This window comes from Hemitrygon akajei, chromosome 6 (assembly GCF_048418815.1).
Source record: "Hemitrygon akajei chromosome 6, sHemAka1.3, whole genome shotgun sequence".
NCBI lineage: Eukaryota > Metazoa > Chordata > Chondrichthyes > Myliobatiformes > Dasyatidae > Hemitrygon > Hemitrygon akajei.
The window spans coordinates 130,280,188-130,298,917 of NC_133129.1; the positions used below are offsets into that span (position 1 = coordinate 130,280,188).

The 18,730-nt window shown below is 39.8% G+C and overlaps 1 protein-coding gene across 1 annotated transcript in view; it reads right to left on the minus strand.

Moving 5' to 3' along the window:
* Positions 1-13,052: 13,052 nt before the first annotated feature.
* th (tyrosine hydroxylase) overlaps positions 13,053-18,730 on the minus strand; it is a 55,796-nt gene continuing 50,118 nt past the window's right edge. The window contains exon 13 of the mRNA XM_073049247.1: positions 13,053-15,823. Within this exon, the coding sequence (XP_072905348.1) occupies positions 15,664-15,823 (160 nt within the window). The 3' untranslated portion in view covers positions 13,053-15,663. The remainder of the gene's footprint in view (positions 15,824-18,730) is intronic.

Genomic DNA, 18,730 nt, shown 5'->3' on the forward strand with positions numbered 1-18,730 from the left:
CAATACCCAATCCAGAATTACTGTTCCCCTAGTGGGCTCAACCACAATCTGCTCTAAAAAGGCGTCTCATAGGCATATTACTGACACCTTCTCTTGGAATCCAGCGCTGATCTGATTTTCCCAGTCTGTATTCTACATTCTGCCTACTGTTCAGGGGCCTGACCATATCACCCATCAGGTCTTTTTTAACCCTTGCAGTTTCTTAATTCTAACCACAAGGATTTTACATCTTCAGATGCTATGACACCTCTTTCTAAGGATTTGATTTCATTTTTTACATACAGAGTCACCCCACTCCCTCTACCTACCTACCTGTCCTATCAATACAACAGCTCCTTAGATAGCTCCCACCTATGATCTTCATTCAGCCATGACTCAATGATGCCCAGAACATCATACCTGCCAATTGCTAACTGTGCTACGAGATCATAAATCTAATTCTTTATACTATGACCCACTAACTATGGAATCCCCTATCACTATTAAACTCCTCTTCTCCCTCCTTCTCTTCTGAGCCACAGAACTGGACTCAATGCCAGAGACTCGGTTGCTATGGTTACCCCCAGTAGGTCAACCCCCTCCCCCTCAATTTTATCCAAAGTGGTATTTTTATTATTGAGGGGAATGGCCACAGGAGTACTTTACACTGCTTGTCCATTCCCTTTCGATCTCCTGACAGTCACCCAGGCACCTGCCTCCTGTTACCCAGAGGTGACTACCTCCCTGTAGTTCCTAACTATCACCTCCTCATTCTCCCATACGAGCCGAAAGTCATCGAGCTTAACATTGTCCCTAAGGAGCTGCAACTCGATGCACTTCATGCAGATGTAGTTATCAGGGAGACTGGAGGTCTCCCAGAGTCCCCACATTTCTGGCAAAGAACATACCACTAACTTGGGACCCATTCACAGTGAATTCACTATGTACAAAGAAGGAAGAAAAAACTTAATAAAATCTTAGAACCGCAGCCTGTGCTTACTGAAACCTGTTCTTGCCAAAGCTTGTTGAGCCAAAGCCTCTCACTCTCACCCTAGCCCACTCCAACAATGGCAGACATGTGCTGTCAGTTGGGAAACAAAGTAAATCAAAAAAGATCAAGACTTTTGCCTTTTAAACTTTATTGAGAAGTAATTGTATAATTTTATACACATCTCTCCTTTGGTGAAATGCATGAACGTCTCGCATTGGCAATGGAAGAGGTCAGATGTTAGCTTCAATAAGGGGCCCTAATTGTAATGTCACTGTTTTAGCCATACACATATGTGTTTCAGTATAGGTCGTAATATGAGGTGCACAATATAAAGAACATAAGCATTGGGACACTATATATCAACTTTACTAAACACTGTTTAGACTGCACTTGGGATATCGTGTGCAATTCTGGCCACTGCACTATAGAAAGGATGTGGTTGCATCAGGGAGAGTTCTATACATTGGGATCATGTACAACACAGCAAAAGTCTCTTTTATATCGTTGGGACGTATTCAATGTTGCTTCCCAGCAAGAATGCATGAACTGCACAAATAGAAGGAGTAGATTCACTAGGATGTTGATTGGAATGCAGGACTTCTTTTAAAGAGAGAGTTTGGATACCCTGGGCTTGCTTTCCCTGGAGCAAGGATGCTAAAAGGTGGCCGGATAGAAGTATTCAAGATTATGAGAGGCATTGGCAGGGTAGGTGGTCAAAATCTTTACCCCATTTTAGGGATATCATAAAAAAGCGGGAATAGGTTTAAGAGAGGATGTAGAAGTTCTAAAAGGGATTTGAATTGTTATGTTTTTAACACAGAGAATGGTTAACATCTGAAACACACTGTCGCCGGAGGCAGCATAGTCTGATAGAATCCTTATGTTTAATAGGCAGGCAGTTAAATAGGCAATTCATAAAAGGGTTTTGTCCTAACATGGATCAATGGGATTAGTGATGATGGACAAATGACCGACATGGAGGTGAGGGGCTGAAGGATCTTTCTCCTTGTTGTACAACTTTTTGACTCCATAAGTCATTCTGCATGCATTTTTAAATTCATCTCTATTATACATGCATGTCTGGGAAAGGCTATATTTCAGGTGCTGGAGCTTACCATCAAAGGGCTTTTCCTTCAAATTGTTTCACAATCTGAACTGTTTTTGGAACATATTGACTGCAGCTGTATAGGCAAATGCCATTGTCAGTTCTATACATTGGGATCATGTTACAATGCAGAAAAGCCTCTTTTATATAGTTGGGAGGTATTCAATGTCGCTTCCCAGCAAGAATGCATGAACTGTGCAAATAGAAGGAGTGATGAAGATTGACGTTAAACTTGATAAAAGAACTGGGTTTTGCACAGTTCTTTAAAAGAGATATGGAAGAGCTTAGGAAGTTAATTCCAAACAATGAGAAAGTACAGCTGGGATTGGCGGGGTAAAAGCAGGGGAACTGCTAAGGCCACTCAGGGCAAAAGATGATTGGTTGAGTGTTTGGGCAACAGGGGCAGGTGCTAGGATGCTGCAAAGTAGTACAGATTAGAGAGTGAGAGAGAACAAGAGGGGAGTGAGGGTGGACAAGAGGGGAGTGAGGGTGGACAAGAGGGGAGTGAGGGTGAACAAGAGGGGAGTGAGGGTGGACAAGGAGACAACAGAAAAGGATTTGAATTTTCAAGTACTGGTGGACCAGAAGGCAATTTAAATGAATTATAATAGGTGTGTTAGAAGAGCAATGGATGAAGAGGAATTACTTTATCAGGAGAAGGTAGGAGGTTCTCCAACATGCGTGAGTCAGTCTAAAGGATATTTTAGCATTGTGTGATCTGAAATAGTAGGAAGGCACAGAGTCGACTGTACTTCCTAAGAAGGTTGGCGTCATTCAATGTCTGTAGTGAGATGCTGAAGATGTTCTATAGGTCAGTTGTGGAGAGCGCCCTCTTCTTTGTGGTGGCGTGTTGGGGAGGAAGCATTAAGAAGAGGGACGCCTCACGTCTTAATAAGCTGGTAAGGAAGGCGGGCTCTGTCGTGGGCAAAGTACTGGAGAGTTTAACATCGGTAGCTGAGCGAAGGGCGCTGAGTAGGCTACGGTCAATTATGGATAACTCTGAACATCCTCTACATAGCACCATCCAGAGACAGAGAAGCAGTTTCAGCGACAGGTTACTATCGATGCAATGCTCCTCAGACAGGATGAAGAGGTCAATACTCCCCAATGCCATTAGGCTTTACAATTCTACCGCCAGGACTTAAGAACTTTTTAAAAGCTATTATTAATGCTTTTTGAGATAGTGATTTAGATGCATATCATATTTTTTACTGAGTTAAGTATTGTATGTAATTAGTTTTGCTACAACAAGTGTATGGGACATTGGAAAAAAAGTTGAATTTCCCCATGGGGATGAATAAAGTATCTATCTATCTATCTATCTATCTATCTATCTATCTATCTATCTATCTATCTATCTATCTATCTATCTACTCTTTTGTAAAACTATAATGGCTGTTAAATCAGTGTGTCAGGTACAACATCTGCCTGCATAATGGCATCTAGAGAGCTGGAGCTGACAATGATGTAGTGTTAACAAAGGCAAAATATTCTGTTCTTCTGTACATTGTGTCCTCATCTCCATGTTTAGAATGTCAGGATCTTGATAATTCAAGGAGACAGATGATGCTGGAAAGGTATTCTTAACCTGCTTTAATATCTTACCAGACAATCTGGATGATGAATAAAAAAAATTCAATGGTCAATGTACCTTCCTTGTAAAGAGCATTTATTTAGCATCTTTCATAATTCCCAACGCACTTCATAGTCTCTGAAGATCTAAGTGTCAGATGTTAGAAAAAATGTTGAAGCTTAAGTAAGGACCCAGAAGGCACTTATTCAAATTCATGATGTGCCATTGAAGAAAGGCCTGTCTTCCCCAGAGGAGCAGGCACTCTGTCTGGTCAGGGCCGAGTTGAGGAGGATTCATGCCAGGGTAAACCCATGCAAAGTGCGGGGCCGGACATCTTACGTGGTTGGGTGCTGAGGGATTGTGCAGCACAGCTGACAGAGGTCTTTAATTTTTAGTATCGCTTTGCAATAGTCCTCAGTCCCTGCAAGCTTCGAGGCTGCTACCATCACTCTGGTACCTACAAGAGTGACGATAACTGACCTAAACTATTATCTCCCAGTGGCACAGACCTCAACAATCATGAAGGGCTTTGAGTGATTGGTCATAGATCGTATAAAATCCCACCTTCCAGCTATATTAGACCCTTCCCAGCTTGCCTACCACTCAAACCAGTCCATTGATGATGCCATAGCCTCAGCCCTCCTCTCTATCCTTAGAAAAAGATGCCTCATATGCCAAGTTATTGTTCAACAATTTTAGCTCTGTGCTTAACAAAATCATCCCTCAAAGGCAGGTGGGTAAACTGTCCCCGATAGGACTCAACACCCCTCACTGTAACTGGATCTTGGACTTCTTGACGGAAAGACTTCAGTCAGTGCGAGTTAGCAGCAACATCTCAAGCTCCATTACACTGAGCACTGGTGCCCCCTAGGGCTGTGTGTTCTGTCCACTGCTGTTCATGCTGGTAATCCACGACTGAACTGCCAGATCCAACTCAAACCCCATCATCAAGTTTGCTGATGATACAACAATGGTTGGTCTCATCAGCAACAGTGATGATTTGGCATACAGAGAGGAGGTGGAGAGGTTTGTCAAATGGCACGAGAACAACAAGCTGAATCTCAACATGGACAGGACAAAGGAGATGATTGTGGACTTCAGGAAGGCATAGGATGACTACTCTCCATTGCAAATCAATGGCTCTGTCGTGGAAAAAGTGAAGAGCACAAAGTCCCTTGGTATGCACATAACGGATGATCTAACCTGGACTCGCAACACATTGACAGCATTCATCAAAAGTGTCCTGTCTGTCTGCCTCTTTTGTGGTGTGGAAGCTGCAAGGTATTGGGCCACAATACCCTACAGAGGACAGTAAAAACCAGCAAGAAGATCACTGGGGTCTCCCTCCCCCTTTTTGTGACATTTGCAGAGAGCTTTGTATATGAAGGGTTCAAAGCATTGTTTAGCATCCCTACCACCTATCCCACAATCTCTTTGACTCAGTGCCATCAGGATGAAGGTACAGGATCATCAGGAATAGAGCTGACAGACTGGGTCACAGCTTCTTCCCTCAGGCTGAGAGACTAATGAATACCCTGCCACCACTGAGGTCTTGATACTAGGACAGTGAGCACTTTACTGTACTGTTTATTCCTTACTATTTACCTGTGCTGTGCACTACATGCACTTTGAATTATATTTTATTAATTTATTTGTGGTAATATTTTGCGCTGTGTATGATACATGTTGTGTGAACACACTGTGATCTAGAGGAACATTGCTTTGTTTCATTGTACGTATGTATAATCAGATGACAATAAACTTGATCTTGAACTCGAAATTATTCCATTTATGAATGACTTCATTTATGTTGACAGCTTAGAGAAGATGAACTTACTCTCCTTGGCAAAGAACAGGTTGTAAAGGCATTTGATAAAGGTATTTACAATCGTGGAGGATATAGAGAGCATAGGTAGAAAATATCTGCTTCCATTGCCAGAAAGGTCGAGAAACAGGGGGACATTAAATGAAGATGACTGGCAAAAGAACTGAAAGAAATATGAAGAAAATATTCATTACTCAGTGAGTGGTTTGGGATCTACAACACATAGACAGGGATAGTTGTGTAGGTAGATTTAACTCTAACCTCCAGAAAGAAGAAGGACACATGTCTGAAAGGATATATTTTGCAGAGCTGTGGGGAGAGGACAAGGCAATGCAATGAGATAGGTTGGTCTTGAATGGAGTTAATATGGAACGGCATAATTACATCCAGTAATTACTTGGTGATTCTGTAAAATGCTTTAAACCTGCATTCACTGCTGCAATATAGGAAATATTGTAGAAGTGACCACACACATCAGGAATCTTCAACAGCTATATGAGAATGACTTGATAGTCTGTGTTTTTCCAAGATGTTGATATCTTCATATCTTCCAGAATTCTATCAGGATGGCTACAGAAACCATACTGGATAAACTGCTAATGGGGCAGACCAAATTCCAACATGGGATATCTAGCAAGGTCTTTGACAGTACTCACAGACTTGGCTCCTTTCCTCAATGTAATTTTATCACTATTGCCAGGCAACACTGTCATAACAGTAGGTTAATGGTGATTTCAATGGAATGAATTCTGGAGGGTGAGTACATGATGCGTCACCACTCTGCAACACATGAGGTGCTACTGATCAGGAAAGAATTCCTATCAAGAGTTCTTAACATTTTTTGCAAATTTTTAAAATATTTTTTGAACAAAGTGTATTTTTACCACTTGGTAACTACAATGAGCAAGCATTGGTATATCCTTGGTTACTATTGATAATATTAGTCAAAGTATTTTTATGAACTTGTACTTCATTGTTTTAGAAGAGGTATAAAATGAAGGGTGTGCATATTGCGCTATGTAACAGAACCTGGTCTTGATGCAGTAATTCATTTTTCTACAATTGGCTAAAGCTAACCCTTGCTGACAGCTCCCTCTACTGGTGCAAACGTGTATTCCTAACCAGCAGGCAACAGGAAAAATTAGAAATTCAATTGCAACTCTTGTCAGCTGCTGAAAGCAAAAACGTAGGTAAGGATGAACATTTACACCCTTTTTTCACAAAGGATTTAATCATTCTTGGTCCGTTGAGCTTTACAATGCTCTGATGCATTTAGCCTGCTGTCTTTTTCAGTTGATATGAGAATGTATTGTGAACCAAGTGTCAGAGCATCTTTAGATTAGACGTCCCCAGTATCTGCACATCAGAAGTGTAATTTACCATCTCAAATGAGAACCCTCGTACTTCACAAAGGGCTTAGATCATAGAAAAGAGAATAGTACAATGCAGGAGCAGGACATCCAGCCCACAATGTTGTGCCAATCTAACAAATGTTATGCTATGTTAGTTTTCTGGTTAGTTTTGGAGCTCAACATTCCATTTCTCAGTATTCTGACCAGGAAATATTTTCTTTCAGCTTACTAACATATTTCCTTGTCTTCTTATCTTCTTTCGGGATGGTCCGGTTTGTTTTTCTACTGCCCTACTTTTCAGCTGACCCTCCCCTGCCTCCTTTCCGGTATGATTCATGACATGTAACAGAAAAAGCTGGGTGAACCTAGCCAGTGGCAAAGTTCACTCGTATTCTCTCCATCACTGGCCATCAGTTAGGTTACTGTCTTCCACTGCCAGCCTTCAGTGACTGCTTTCTCATTTCTGAGCAACAACCCATGTTTTGCCATGTCTTTTAGAAGTGACATCAACCTGAGACCCTGTCTAAACTCTCAAGTGGGATGTAAAAGATCCACACCAGAGAAAGGACAATGAATTCTTGTGGTGTCCTTGCCAATATTTACCTCCTAACAATCTCCAAATAAGTTTGTGGGACATAACAGCTGCAAGTTCCAGCATCAACCACACTTCACAAGTACTCCACTAGTTGTAACACCTTTTGGCATTTTGGGATGTATAAGATGCTCTATTAATGTAAGAATTTAAGATCCTCAAATCTGTAATGAATTCTCCAATAACATTCTCACTGTTCATTATACAACTTTCAGGGCAAAGTTGACTTGCTTAATGGAACATTTTGGTCCTACCTACCAGTATAACTTCAGTTTCCTTTTGGACGGCTGCTTTAATACCTCATTCCATTTTGTCTATAGTCAGCCTTTTAACTCCTCGATACAGACTCAATGTAGACTTAATGAATAATTGGTTTTCTGTGTGCTGGGCCCTCATCTGTACTCCCTTTTCACCTATGACTTGATTTCCTGTACAGGTTCTAATTCCACAATCAAGTTTGCATGGTGGTTGGCCTGATCAGAGATGATGACAAGACGGCCTACAGGGTCAATACCGCCTCTACAAACTTTTCCATTGGCGAGGGTAACTGAACCAATGTCAGTGTCCTTTACTGGACCATTGAGCCCTTATTACGTTCAATGTCACATCCAACACTGGATCCTGAAACAGATATTCTAAGCCGAAGAAAACAATTCAAGGACCTTCTCAACACTTACTTGGAAAATTGTAACATCGCACTGACTGGCAAGTATTCCACACCTCCTAAACTCATGATGAAGAGGGACTCTTTGGGATCGCACAAAGAACTTCAACTCCATAGAGAAGGAGCACATGAAATTCCAGCATGCATAAATGATGGAAGGAACACACCATTTCACAAACTCTCATCCTTATCGAGCACCTACATCTCCACCTGCAGCAGAGCCTGCCCATGTTCCTCTTGGCCATATCAGGAAACTTGGAGCCCTAAGAACTGGAGTGAAGGGTAGTAGTTACATTTTACAGACCCAGCAGTAGTGCACTCTGCGAAATGAGATGCCAGCGGTGTTGTGCCATATGAAATAATGTATTCTGCCAGAGATTGATGCCAATCTTAATAGAGATCCAGTTGTGAAACACTATCTTGGATGCCAGCATCAATCACTTTCATCGAGTGAGGGGAAAGATTTAGAAGAGGCCTGAGGGGGAACTTCTTCACACAGAGGGTGTTGCATGTATGGCAAAAGCTGCCAGAGGAAGTAATTCAGGCAGGTTAATAACAACGCTTAAAAGACATTTAGGCAAGAACATGGACAGGAAGGACTAAAACGAATATTGGGCAAACATGGGAATATCGGCATTTTGGTTGGGCCGATGGGTCTACTTCCATACTTTGTGACTGTATGACTATGCCAGAATTGTGAAGGTATTGTTCCATTAGATCAACTGACATATCGTCCCATAGCACAAAGTGTTTGTAATGATGGACTGTGGTACCAGCCAGTGAGTATAGCTGTGATGTACTACCCCAAATAATATTGTGGTAGTGGTGTATTGTGCATTACGATGTTTGACAATGGGATACCCCCCCAGATGTAATTCATTCGGATGTTCTCCATGCCCAAGAGATGAGGGTTGAATGTCCCAAAGAGTCTCCATTCTTTTGAAGTAACCACTTTAACACAATAGATAACTGCTTAAAAACCTCATGTCTTGTAGCAATGATGACCTCATTTCTTAGTATTGCAAAACTCACAGGTGATCGCGTGACAGCTGATTGGCCTGACAGCATCTGATCTCTCAGTACTGCCACTCCCTTTTATAATCACTGCTCTCGGCATGCTCTAGGAAAGGGCTGGGATTCAGGGAGGCGGTAATGAAAGGAACTATCAGCTCTGGCTGGGGGTATTCCTACAGGTTTCATTTTCTGACGTTGAGTCACATGGAATTTGCTGTTTGCAAGTTTAATTGGATTTGTCATATTAAGGCTGACAATAACGGCAGGAATTATATTGAAGTCATTAGGAATCTTTCTTCATTTAGTATTATTATCTAAACAGGAGTAACTAAAATGTCATCACTTTGTGTAGAGATTAACATCTTTCTAATTCATAGAAACACCCTCATTTTACTCCTATGCTTTTGGCAAATTTCCATGTTATTTTCTGGATTGGAGAGATTTATGTACTGGATGTTATTTGTAGTTTAGCTATCAGCATCATCATCAGGTACCATGCCCAGTTTGAGCTTTGACTGCCATGGCCCACACACTCCTGTTTCAGGTCAAGTGGATCAATTCATTGGTATTCATTTCCAGTTCTCTGGCTCCTGTCTCCATCATCATTTATCTTTGCCTTTCTTTTGCTTTCTTCCTTTCAATCTTTCCCATAATTACCATGCATTCTAACTCCTCATTCCTAATCACATGTCCAATGAAGTTACGTTGCCTTTTCATGATCTCATACATTATTTCTCTTTTTGTGCTTGCTCTGTTCATGACATCCTCATTAGATATTCGTTTCATCCATGATATTCTTTGCATCCTCCTCAAAAACCACATCTCTGCTGCTTCAATTCATTTCCTCATGTTACTAGATATTGTCCAACATTCTGAGCCATATAACATAACTGGATAAACGTAACATTTCAGTTCTCTGAGGCAGGTTGTCATGCCTAGTTTAGTGTTGGTCAGTATACTCTTCATTCTCTTAAAGGTGTCTTTTGCCATTCCTATCCTTCTTTTGATGTCCATGTTACACCTGCCATCTGATGTCACCCAGCTTCCTAAGTACCAAAAGTTCTGTACTTGTTTTATGTCTTCCCCGTTTATTCTCAGCCTGCAGATAGGATTCTCCTTTTTGGATATCACCATACATTTTGTCCTTTTGCAATTGATAGACAGACCCATTTTTGCACTTTCTTCAACAACTATATCAATTAAGTTTTGTAGTTCTTCTTCCGTACTTGCAATTAACACAGTGTCATCTGCATATCTGAAATTATTGATGTTTTCATCGCCAACTTTGATTCCCAAGATGTCTCTTATTTTTTGTAATATTGTTTCACTGTACACATTAAACAAATCAGGGGAGAAAACACACTCTTGTCTAATGCATCTCTGGATTTTCGTAAACTGACTCACTTCTCCATCTATTCTTACAGCGGCACTTTGTTCCCAGTACAGATTTCTGATTAGGCAGAGGTCTTTCGAATCTAGATCTAGAGTTTACTGTAGTATTTCAAATAACTTATTGTGCTTCATTTTATCAAATGCTTTTGTGTAGTCAATAAAACAAACAAATCTTTTTGCACTTGAATAGCTCATTCTGATAGTATCCTTAAAATCAATATGGTGTTTCTTGTACCTTAGTCTTTCACAAACCACATTGTTCTTTACCTATTTTGGCTTGTATCTTACTTTTAGCTCTTGTCATCAAAATTCTTAGAAGTATCATAGTGATATAACTCTTTAAACTTATGGCTCTATGTAATTCACATTCTTTTGCTCCAGGTTTCTTAGGAAGAGTAATAAACACTGATCTTTTTCATCTCTTCTGGTATTATTCCAGTTTCATAAACGTCATTGATTAAATCAGTAAGTTTTTCAATTCCATAATCTTCAAGGGCAATAATTTGTTCTATTATTAATTCATCAGTTTAGCTATACTGTATGTTTAGACATATCTTGCCAAGAAATTAGACAAATTTATACCCATTACTATGCAGATAGAAATTACTTTGTGTATGCTTTAACTCAATGACATTCATTTGATGTCCTGCCTATTGGGAAATTGGACCAGGCAGTTCTAGATAGTGTAAGAGCTAACTCTGCTATATTATTCACACACATAATGATGTCATGAACATCGATGATGCCCACTCCTTTATTAATAAATTAAGTTAGCACAACTTGTGACTTGCATTTCTCACTGAACATCAAAAACTAACAGTTCATGCATCATGTTGCCAAGACTACATTGATAAAAGAGTCCTCTCTGAGACATATTTTATACATGGATGCATGGATTCAACCAATCTTATTAATCACTGATTTTCCCATGTACTGAAGTGTGTGTGTGTGTGTGTGTGTGTGTGTGTGTGTGTGTGTGTGTGTGTGTGTGTGTGTGTGTGTGTGTGTGTGTGTGTGCGTGTGCTTTCACAGCACAGTAACCATTGTGATTTCTCCTGAATCATCACCCCCACCCCCAGGGCCCTGTGAATGTCAGGGGGTGACTGCAAGGTGTGGCCAGGCAAGTGAAGACACATCCTCCCTTCACTACGCAATGTGTACTTTAAGGCCGTGACACATTTCTTATGATCCCCAATAATGCAGCAGCTGTAAGCCCTTCAGGCAGCTGCTGTTGGGAGGCATGCAAATCATTCTTTGTGTCTAAAGAGAGGATGAGAAAGAATACTCTATTTCACCAAGTCAGCAAATGTTTTTGTAGATCCCCAATTGAGTTTTAAAGCTGAACCCTCTGTGACATTTAGCTGACCAAAAGTGTGCAAAATCCAGCCTCCAGTTTCCTCGTAAGTGTTGTGACCCTGTTGCACTTGAGATCACGTGGAGTATCTCTATGACACTGAAATGAATTGGAAAACGGCAGTCTGCAGCAGGAGTTTGAAGACATTATACAGGCCATTCCCCAATTACAGACAATGAACCAGCTCCTAAAATAATATTAAATTCATAATTCCAATGTATGCACATACTTTCGTCCAATAATTAGCAAAGCTAATTTCCTCTGACTCCCTCTTCACTTTTAGCTATGTTCTCCCTTATCAGTCTTATGTTCTTTTCATACCATCGTACCATTCCTAACACTGTAATACTGTGGAAGTGTGGTTACCATGTCATGCCATCTTTTTGGAGAAAATCAACTTGTGGATGTCTGTACAAACAGAACTTGTTCATTACCCTGTATGTGTTAAGTGTTCTGCCTGGCAAAAAAAGCTATCAATGCTGCACCTTGATGTGACTTGACCCATTTCAAATGGACTTAGATTCAGTTTTGTATATGCCTGCTAATAGAATTCTTCGTGTACACCAATTACTGGGTGGACGGTAGAAACTTGCCACAACTTCCTTGACAATATTTCCTGATTCTGTGGCATCAGAGAAATTTGGGATGGTTATTGATGTAATAGGATGCAGTAGCCTTTGAAGTTTATTTCGAATGAATCTGATTCAGGATAAACAAATATCTTTTGCAGATTTGAAATGCAGCAGAAAATGCTGGAAATACTTGGCAGGTCAGCGGCATCTATGGAGAGAGATAATGTGTAAACATTTCAAATCAATGACCTGTCATTGATTGGACATTTCTACTCTGATGAAATATGGCCTTAAATAAATGTTAAATAACCCAGTCCATTGCATGCCTTTGTTCACTTTCTGTTTTTTTATTTCTGCGAAAGCTCTTCAGTAAAAATATGGGCATGGTCCAGACTTGGCACCACACTTGTGTCCTTGAAGATTGCATTTTGTGAGTTTGGGAGACAGTGAGAGTTTAGTGTCAGAGCATAAAGTTTGAAAAATACATATGTAAAGTCTTTTGCATGGAACCTACATCTAATAGCATGAACAGGTTTCATACCCAAACTATCTTCTAAGTTGCTCACATGAATATATTCGAAATACTTTCGTGTGAGCCTACTTCAACACACCCACAGAGGCAACGCAGTACAAAATGTGTTTTTTTTCCATTCAAGACAGTGTTTATTACATTAACAGAGCAAAGACAACATTCCATTTCAATTGCTGATGAGTTCTGGGTTAGACAAGGACTTTGACCATTGCCACATAATACATGGAAGAGTACAGTAAAGGTCAATTTGACGGATGACCAGCTTGTTGATGAGAATGCACAGACTGAAGAATGCTTGACTGTAAGGGTAATAGACCAGCAGAGCAGAGGAAGTAAGTTTATTTTCCAATGATTTCCAAAATTAACGAAGGAAGCTTTGTTTAAACTATGTACATGGAAACTAATGCCTTCTAAATGACAAAACGAACTACCACCTGGAGAAGTACGAGGTAGTAAGAGACAGCTGGATATGTTAAAAGAAAACCATGTTTGATCATTTGTTGAAATAACAGAGGATTGATGAAGGTAGTGCATGCTTGCTCAGAAAATAGATACGTGTGGTATTAAAGGGACATTGATGACTTAGGTGTACAATTGGCCCAGGGTGTGTAGCAGAGTGACTAAACATTTCTCTGACTGGGGAAAAGTATGAACTAGTGTTCCCCAAGGGTCATTATCAGATGCAAACTAGTGTAAAGGCTCTTGCATTTCTTGCTCTGGATAAACAATATGGACTTCTGTTTAAGGAGTACAGTTTGAGGTTTACACTTGATGCTGAACTTGGTGACATAGACAAGTATAAGCTGGATCGACAGGGAGTCTTGCTGTACACTGGCAGATTTGTGAATGATGCAGCTGTAGGACAAAGACAACCCAAGGGACAAAGACACATTAGATGTACACTTCCAAAGAACAGAATGGAGAGGTGGCACAATGATGCTTTATTAAGGAGAAGTTGAGTGCAAGGGAAGGTTGAGACACATGTTATAAATATCCGTATGCTGGAGCATAATTTGATAAGGCAATTAAGAAAGGGTTTAAATATTTGGCTTTGTAAATAAGGGAGCTGAATACAAAAACAAGGATGTTATGTTAAAATGGAGCACAAAGATTAGCTTGGTCTGCTTGGGTGGTCTATTCTTTCTAAACTATCATAAACTATTGGTTAGGCTTCAGCTGAAGTAAAGTCTGCAACTCTGGGTACTACATTTCAGGGAGGGTGTTGGGATTTACCAGGATGATACCAGACTGAAGAGATTTGCTTACAAACAGGTCAGAGAAACAGAAATTACTTTCCAATATATATGAAGAAGATCGAGGGGAAGGCTAATCAAGTTATTCAAAATGGTAAGTGATTTGTCAGTTCAGAAAGGAAAGAAATTCTTTCTTCAAACCTGGGCTGACGCTTAAATTAACTGTCATCAGGGGCAAGAAGAGAAGTTTCCACGTGGAGACCTGGAGCAGAACACTGGATACAAATAGATTCCATGAGAGCTTTCAAAAATCAAATAATGTATTATTTGAAGATGATTAATTTACAGAATTAAGGCAAGTGAATGGAGAGTGGGATGAACTGAAATGCTTTCTCAAAGAATAATTGTAAGATCAACAGGCTGCAAAGCTGCAAGGATCTCTGATTTGGATAAGGTTCCAACCTTTATTCTCCACTGAGGGAAATGTGTGCTACGTTTTCTATATTATTGCATTTTCCCTATTCCCAATGCCTAATCTTTATGCTTGGAAAAATTATCTGCTCCAGGTTCCTTCTCTCTTCACCCCACTGCACATTCCAACAATACACAAACAGGCATCACAACATCCCTGTGCAGTTTCTACATGCTCTGGTAGTTTTATTGGAGCAGTTAGAAGAGGCATGTGGATCTTGATGGTCAAATTGCCTGAATGTCAATGAACATAACACTGTAATAAAATCTTCAATATTATCTCTGTGCAGCTGACCATCTTGACTATGAAGTGTGTTCCACATTCAATAGTCATATCAATATCTACCATCTTCAGGAGTGGTGGTTTCTATCAATGACCTTGGAAGGAAAGAAGATAAAGCACAAACAAAAATAGAACCATACTCATTCGAGCAAAGTTCCTTCATGAGTAGAAACCAGGTTGGGAATGAAATCAGTCTCGTTCATTGGAGCAAAACAGGCCAAAAGAGCATCTGTACCTTATTTTACATTCTGCACATATTAAACAAATTTCAGACATTTTCTAAGTCCAATTCGTAATGTCCTAATGACCAAGTTCATACCGCCATTGGCCATGATCACCCTCTCCCATTCCACAAATCTATGTTAGCATTGAACTATAAAGACCCACCGTCGCTCTCATCCCCCCAACTACTCATCCACCAACCGTGTATACACACACACACACACACACACACACACACACACACACACACACACACACACACACACACACACACACACACACACACACACACACACACACACACACACACACACACACCTGTATTCACATATTGTCTCTAGTATTGCGCTCTTGAAAATCCAAAAATAAACAAATCCACCCAGCAGTAGCTGTGAAACACAGTCTCTATTTGTTTTATCTATATATTAGTACAACATACAATGTCACACCAAAGTGAAAGCTAAAAATCTTGACTCACAATTGAAGCTTACAATGCTGCAGCAGTATAGAAAGCACAGGAGCATTCTATGATGGATGTGCAACTGAAGGTTAGGATAATATATCTAATGCATCAGCCAGCATCTTCAGTTCATCCTTCAGATCGTCCAACGACTTCCTGATTTTCTGAGGATTGTCCAATACGTCTATGGTCTTGGTAAATGGGTCATATTTCACTGAAAATGGCCGCTTAATACTTGCAGCATACTTTCTATAAACAGAAAAGCAACAATTCCATCAGAAATAGTGATTAGCAAAACTGTTTTTGATTCTGCATAATACCTACCAGGTGCAGTTCACCAATCACTCAAAATCCTACAGAAAAGAAGATACACAAGATTGCACAGCAAACTCAGGATAAAATTGTGGCGGAATTGGTGTCTGAGTGGTTATACGGTTTATTGAAGGTGTGATCAATTGTGTTTAAAAGTAAGTGTTGTTCTACATATATACATTGGGAATTGACATGTTCGGTACAGTTTTGTGGGCTGAAGGGCCTGTATTGTGCTGTAAATTTTCTATATATCTATGTTCTAGAAACTGTTTAATCCTTTTAATTATGTCGAAAACTTAGTTTACTTTTGTTATCATATTGTCAATGATGCTACATTTCCTAATATCATCCATATAAATGTTCGTTACAAGATTTCTATAAAATGAAATTTTGAATATGCATTTCCATCATTTGGTCAAAAAATTACTTTTCTCAGATGTGAATTGATGCTAACAATCTGTATAGAAATCCGTGACTATGCCAATGAGATCAATTGCCATCATATTGCATTGCACTGTCCACTAAGCTAACTAGGACAGATTTACAAGTAATCATCTGAGATCCATTAGCAGTGCAATTACATTCCACCACACACGTCTTTTCTTTGCTATTACCATGAAGTGCAGGCATGAACCCAGTTTCACTGAGGAATGCTAGAAGTCCTGCTACATAAAAGGCAGAATAAGTGTATCTCAAGGTGAGGTATCATCTAATTTAAAATACTAAACTATGTAATGAGCTGAATTCTTTGATTAAAGATCCATAGGTATGCTATTTTTGTTAGCAAAGACTTATAATGGCAACTTGAACAAAAGAATGCTGCTGCTGGAGATCTAACACGGATTGTTATCCTGTATGATGCACCCTCTGATTAATCCAATGATACTATTCCAAAAATTCAATGAAATGTATTTGATCCTTTATTAGCAACCAGCAAAACATGCAATCTTGAAGGGATGAAACTTATGAAATTAAAACCTGCAATATTAAACATACTTAAGCAGACTTAGGCAAAGTTAAGCAAACAACAAAAGATATGACACCCACCGGTCCCCAGCTCTAAACTAAATGAAACATGAATACGAAACTTATTCCCTTTGCTTTTACCATGCCCCCACCCACATGACTAGCTACCATAATAAACACAATAAATGCACAATGCAGAATACATTGCAGGTAGAAAACAGATGCATGGCTCCTACCCTACTCGTGAAATGAGATCACATCATAAACTTGCCCTACATAATGGGTATACAAGTGCATATGAAGGTGTAGTGATTAGATTACTGGCTGGCAGCCAGGCACCTGAACTATCGATCTGAATTTAACCATTATGATAGTAGGGAAATAAAAAATAAAATTACAGATGATGGAAACCTGAAATAAAAGCAGAAGATGTTGGAACCACTCAGCAGGTCAGGCAAATCCTGTTAAAAGAGTTAATACTTCTGGTCCCGGATTTTTCATTAGAACAGGAAAATATAAAACAAGTTAATTTTCAGAAGTAGAGAAGGTGGGAAAAGGACAGGCAGAAAAAAGGGAATTTCTCTGTAGGGGAGATCAAATAACTTAATATAGTCATTAATTGACAGTTAAAATCAGATTATGCCTCTTTGTCTGAGACTGCTACCTAAGTCACCTGGTCTCTCAGACTCAGGACGTCTCTTTAAACATGGATGAAGGGAAATTTCTTTTGCCAGAGGGTGCTGAATCTATGGGATTTATTGCCACAGGCAGCTGTGGAGGCCAAGCCATTGACTATATTTAAAGTGAAGGCTGATAGGTTCTTGGTTAGTAAGAGAGTCAAATGTTGTGGGGAAAAGACAGGAGAATGGGTTTGAGAGGGATAATAAATCAGCTATGATGGAATGGAGAAGACTAGATGGGCTGAATGGCCAAATTCTGCTCCTAAGTCTTATGGTCTTAGAGTCTCCCCTTGCTGATATATTCCTTTTGTCCCATCCATCCCTTCCCCTCCTTCTCTGTTACTGAAAACTAACTTCTTTCCTCTCTTTCCTTGTTCTACTGAAAGACTGTGGACCTAAAACACTAACTGATTCTCCTTTCCATAAATACTTCCTGACTTGCTGATTGTTCTAGAATTTTATATTTTTATTACAGTCGCCAGAGAGTCTGGATTCAAGCAAATAAAATGGAGTGTAAAAAGAGATTACTTCATTAACAATAGGCACAAAAGTATTGGATCATCTTAAATAAAACACCCATGCATCAGGAAGATAAATCTGCCATCCTTACTTGATACAGCTGTGATGTGATGTTGGACCTAAAATATCTTTCAGTTGAGTGTATATCAGGGATGGATAATAAATATCTTTGAACCTGAAAAAATAACTACCTCTTCCTAAAAGCACAAGGTAGATGATTTAACTCGGCCTCCTCGTTAAATCTTTACTATGAGTAAAAGCAGCCACTTCATGTGATATTGCAAAACATTTCTGAGTACTAGCAGAAGTATTGTTGACAACATTGTTGGAACTTGGGCCAAACTAGTCTAGTACATTTCCATGACAATGTGGAAAACTGCCTGGCTATGTCCTGGCTGGGTAAATCCAATTATCTCATCATTGATTGCGGTTACGAATTGCATAGCTCATTTCTGCTCAAGCCACTTGGTTCCACGTCTAATAAGCAGCCACAGAGGCTAGGTAGTAGAGTCAATTGATATTAGAGAGAAATTTTCTGCAGGAGATCAAACTTAGCATGAGGATAACGGTTGCGTTAGTTGGAGAGCAAGAAAGTTCGGCGCAGTGATTGTCTCAAGCAAGAAAGAGTCTATACAGCTTGCCTGTAGATGGTTTTACCAGTCCTCCCTGAATTTCCCAC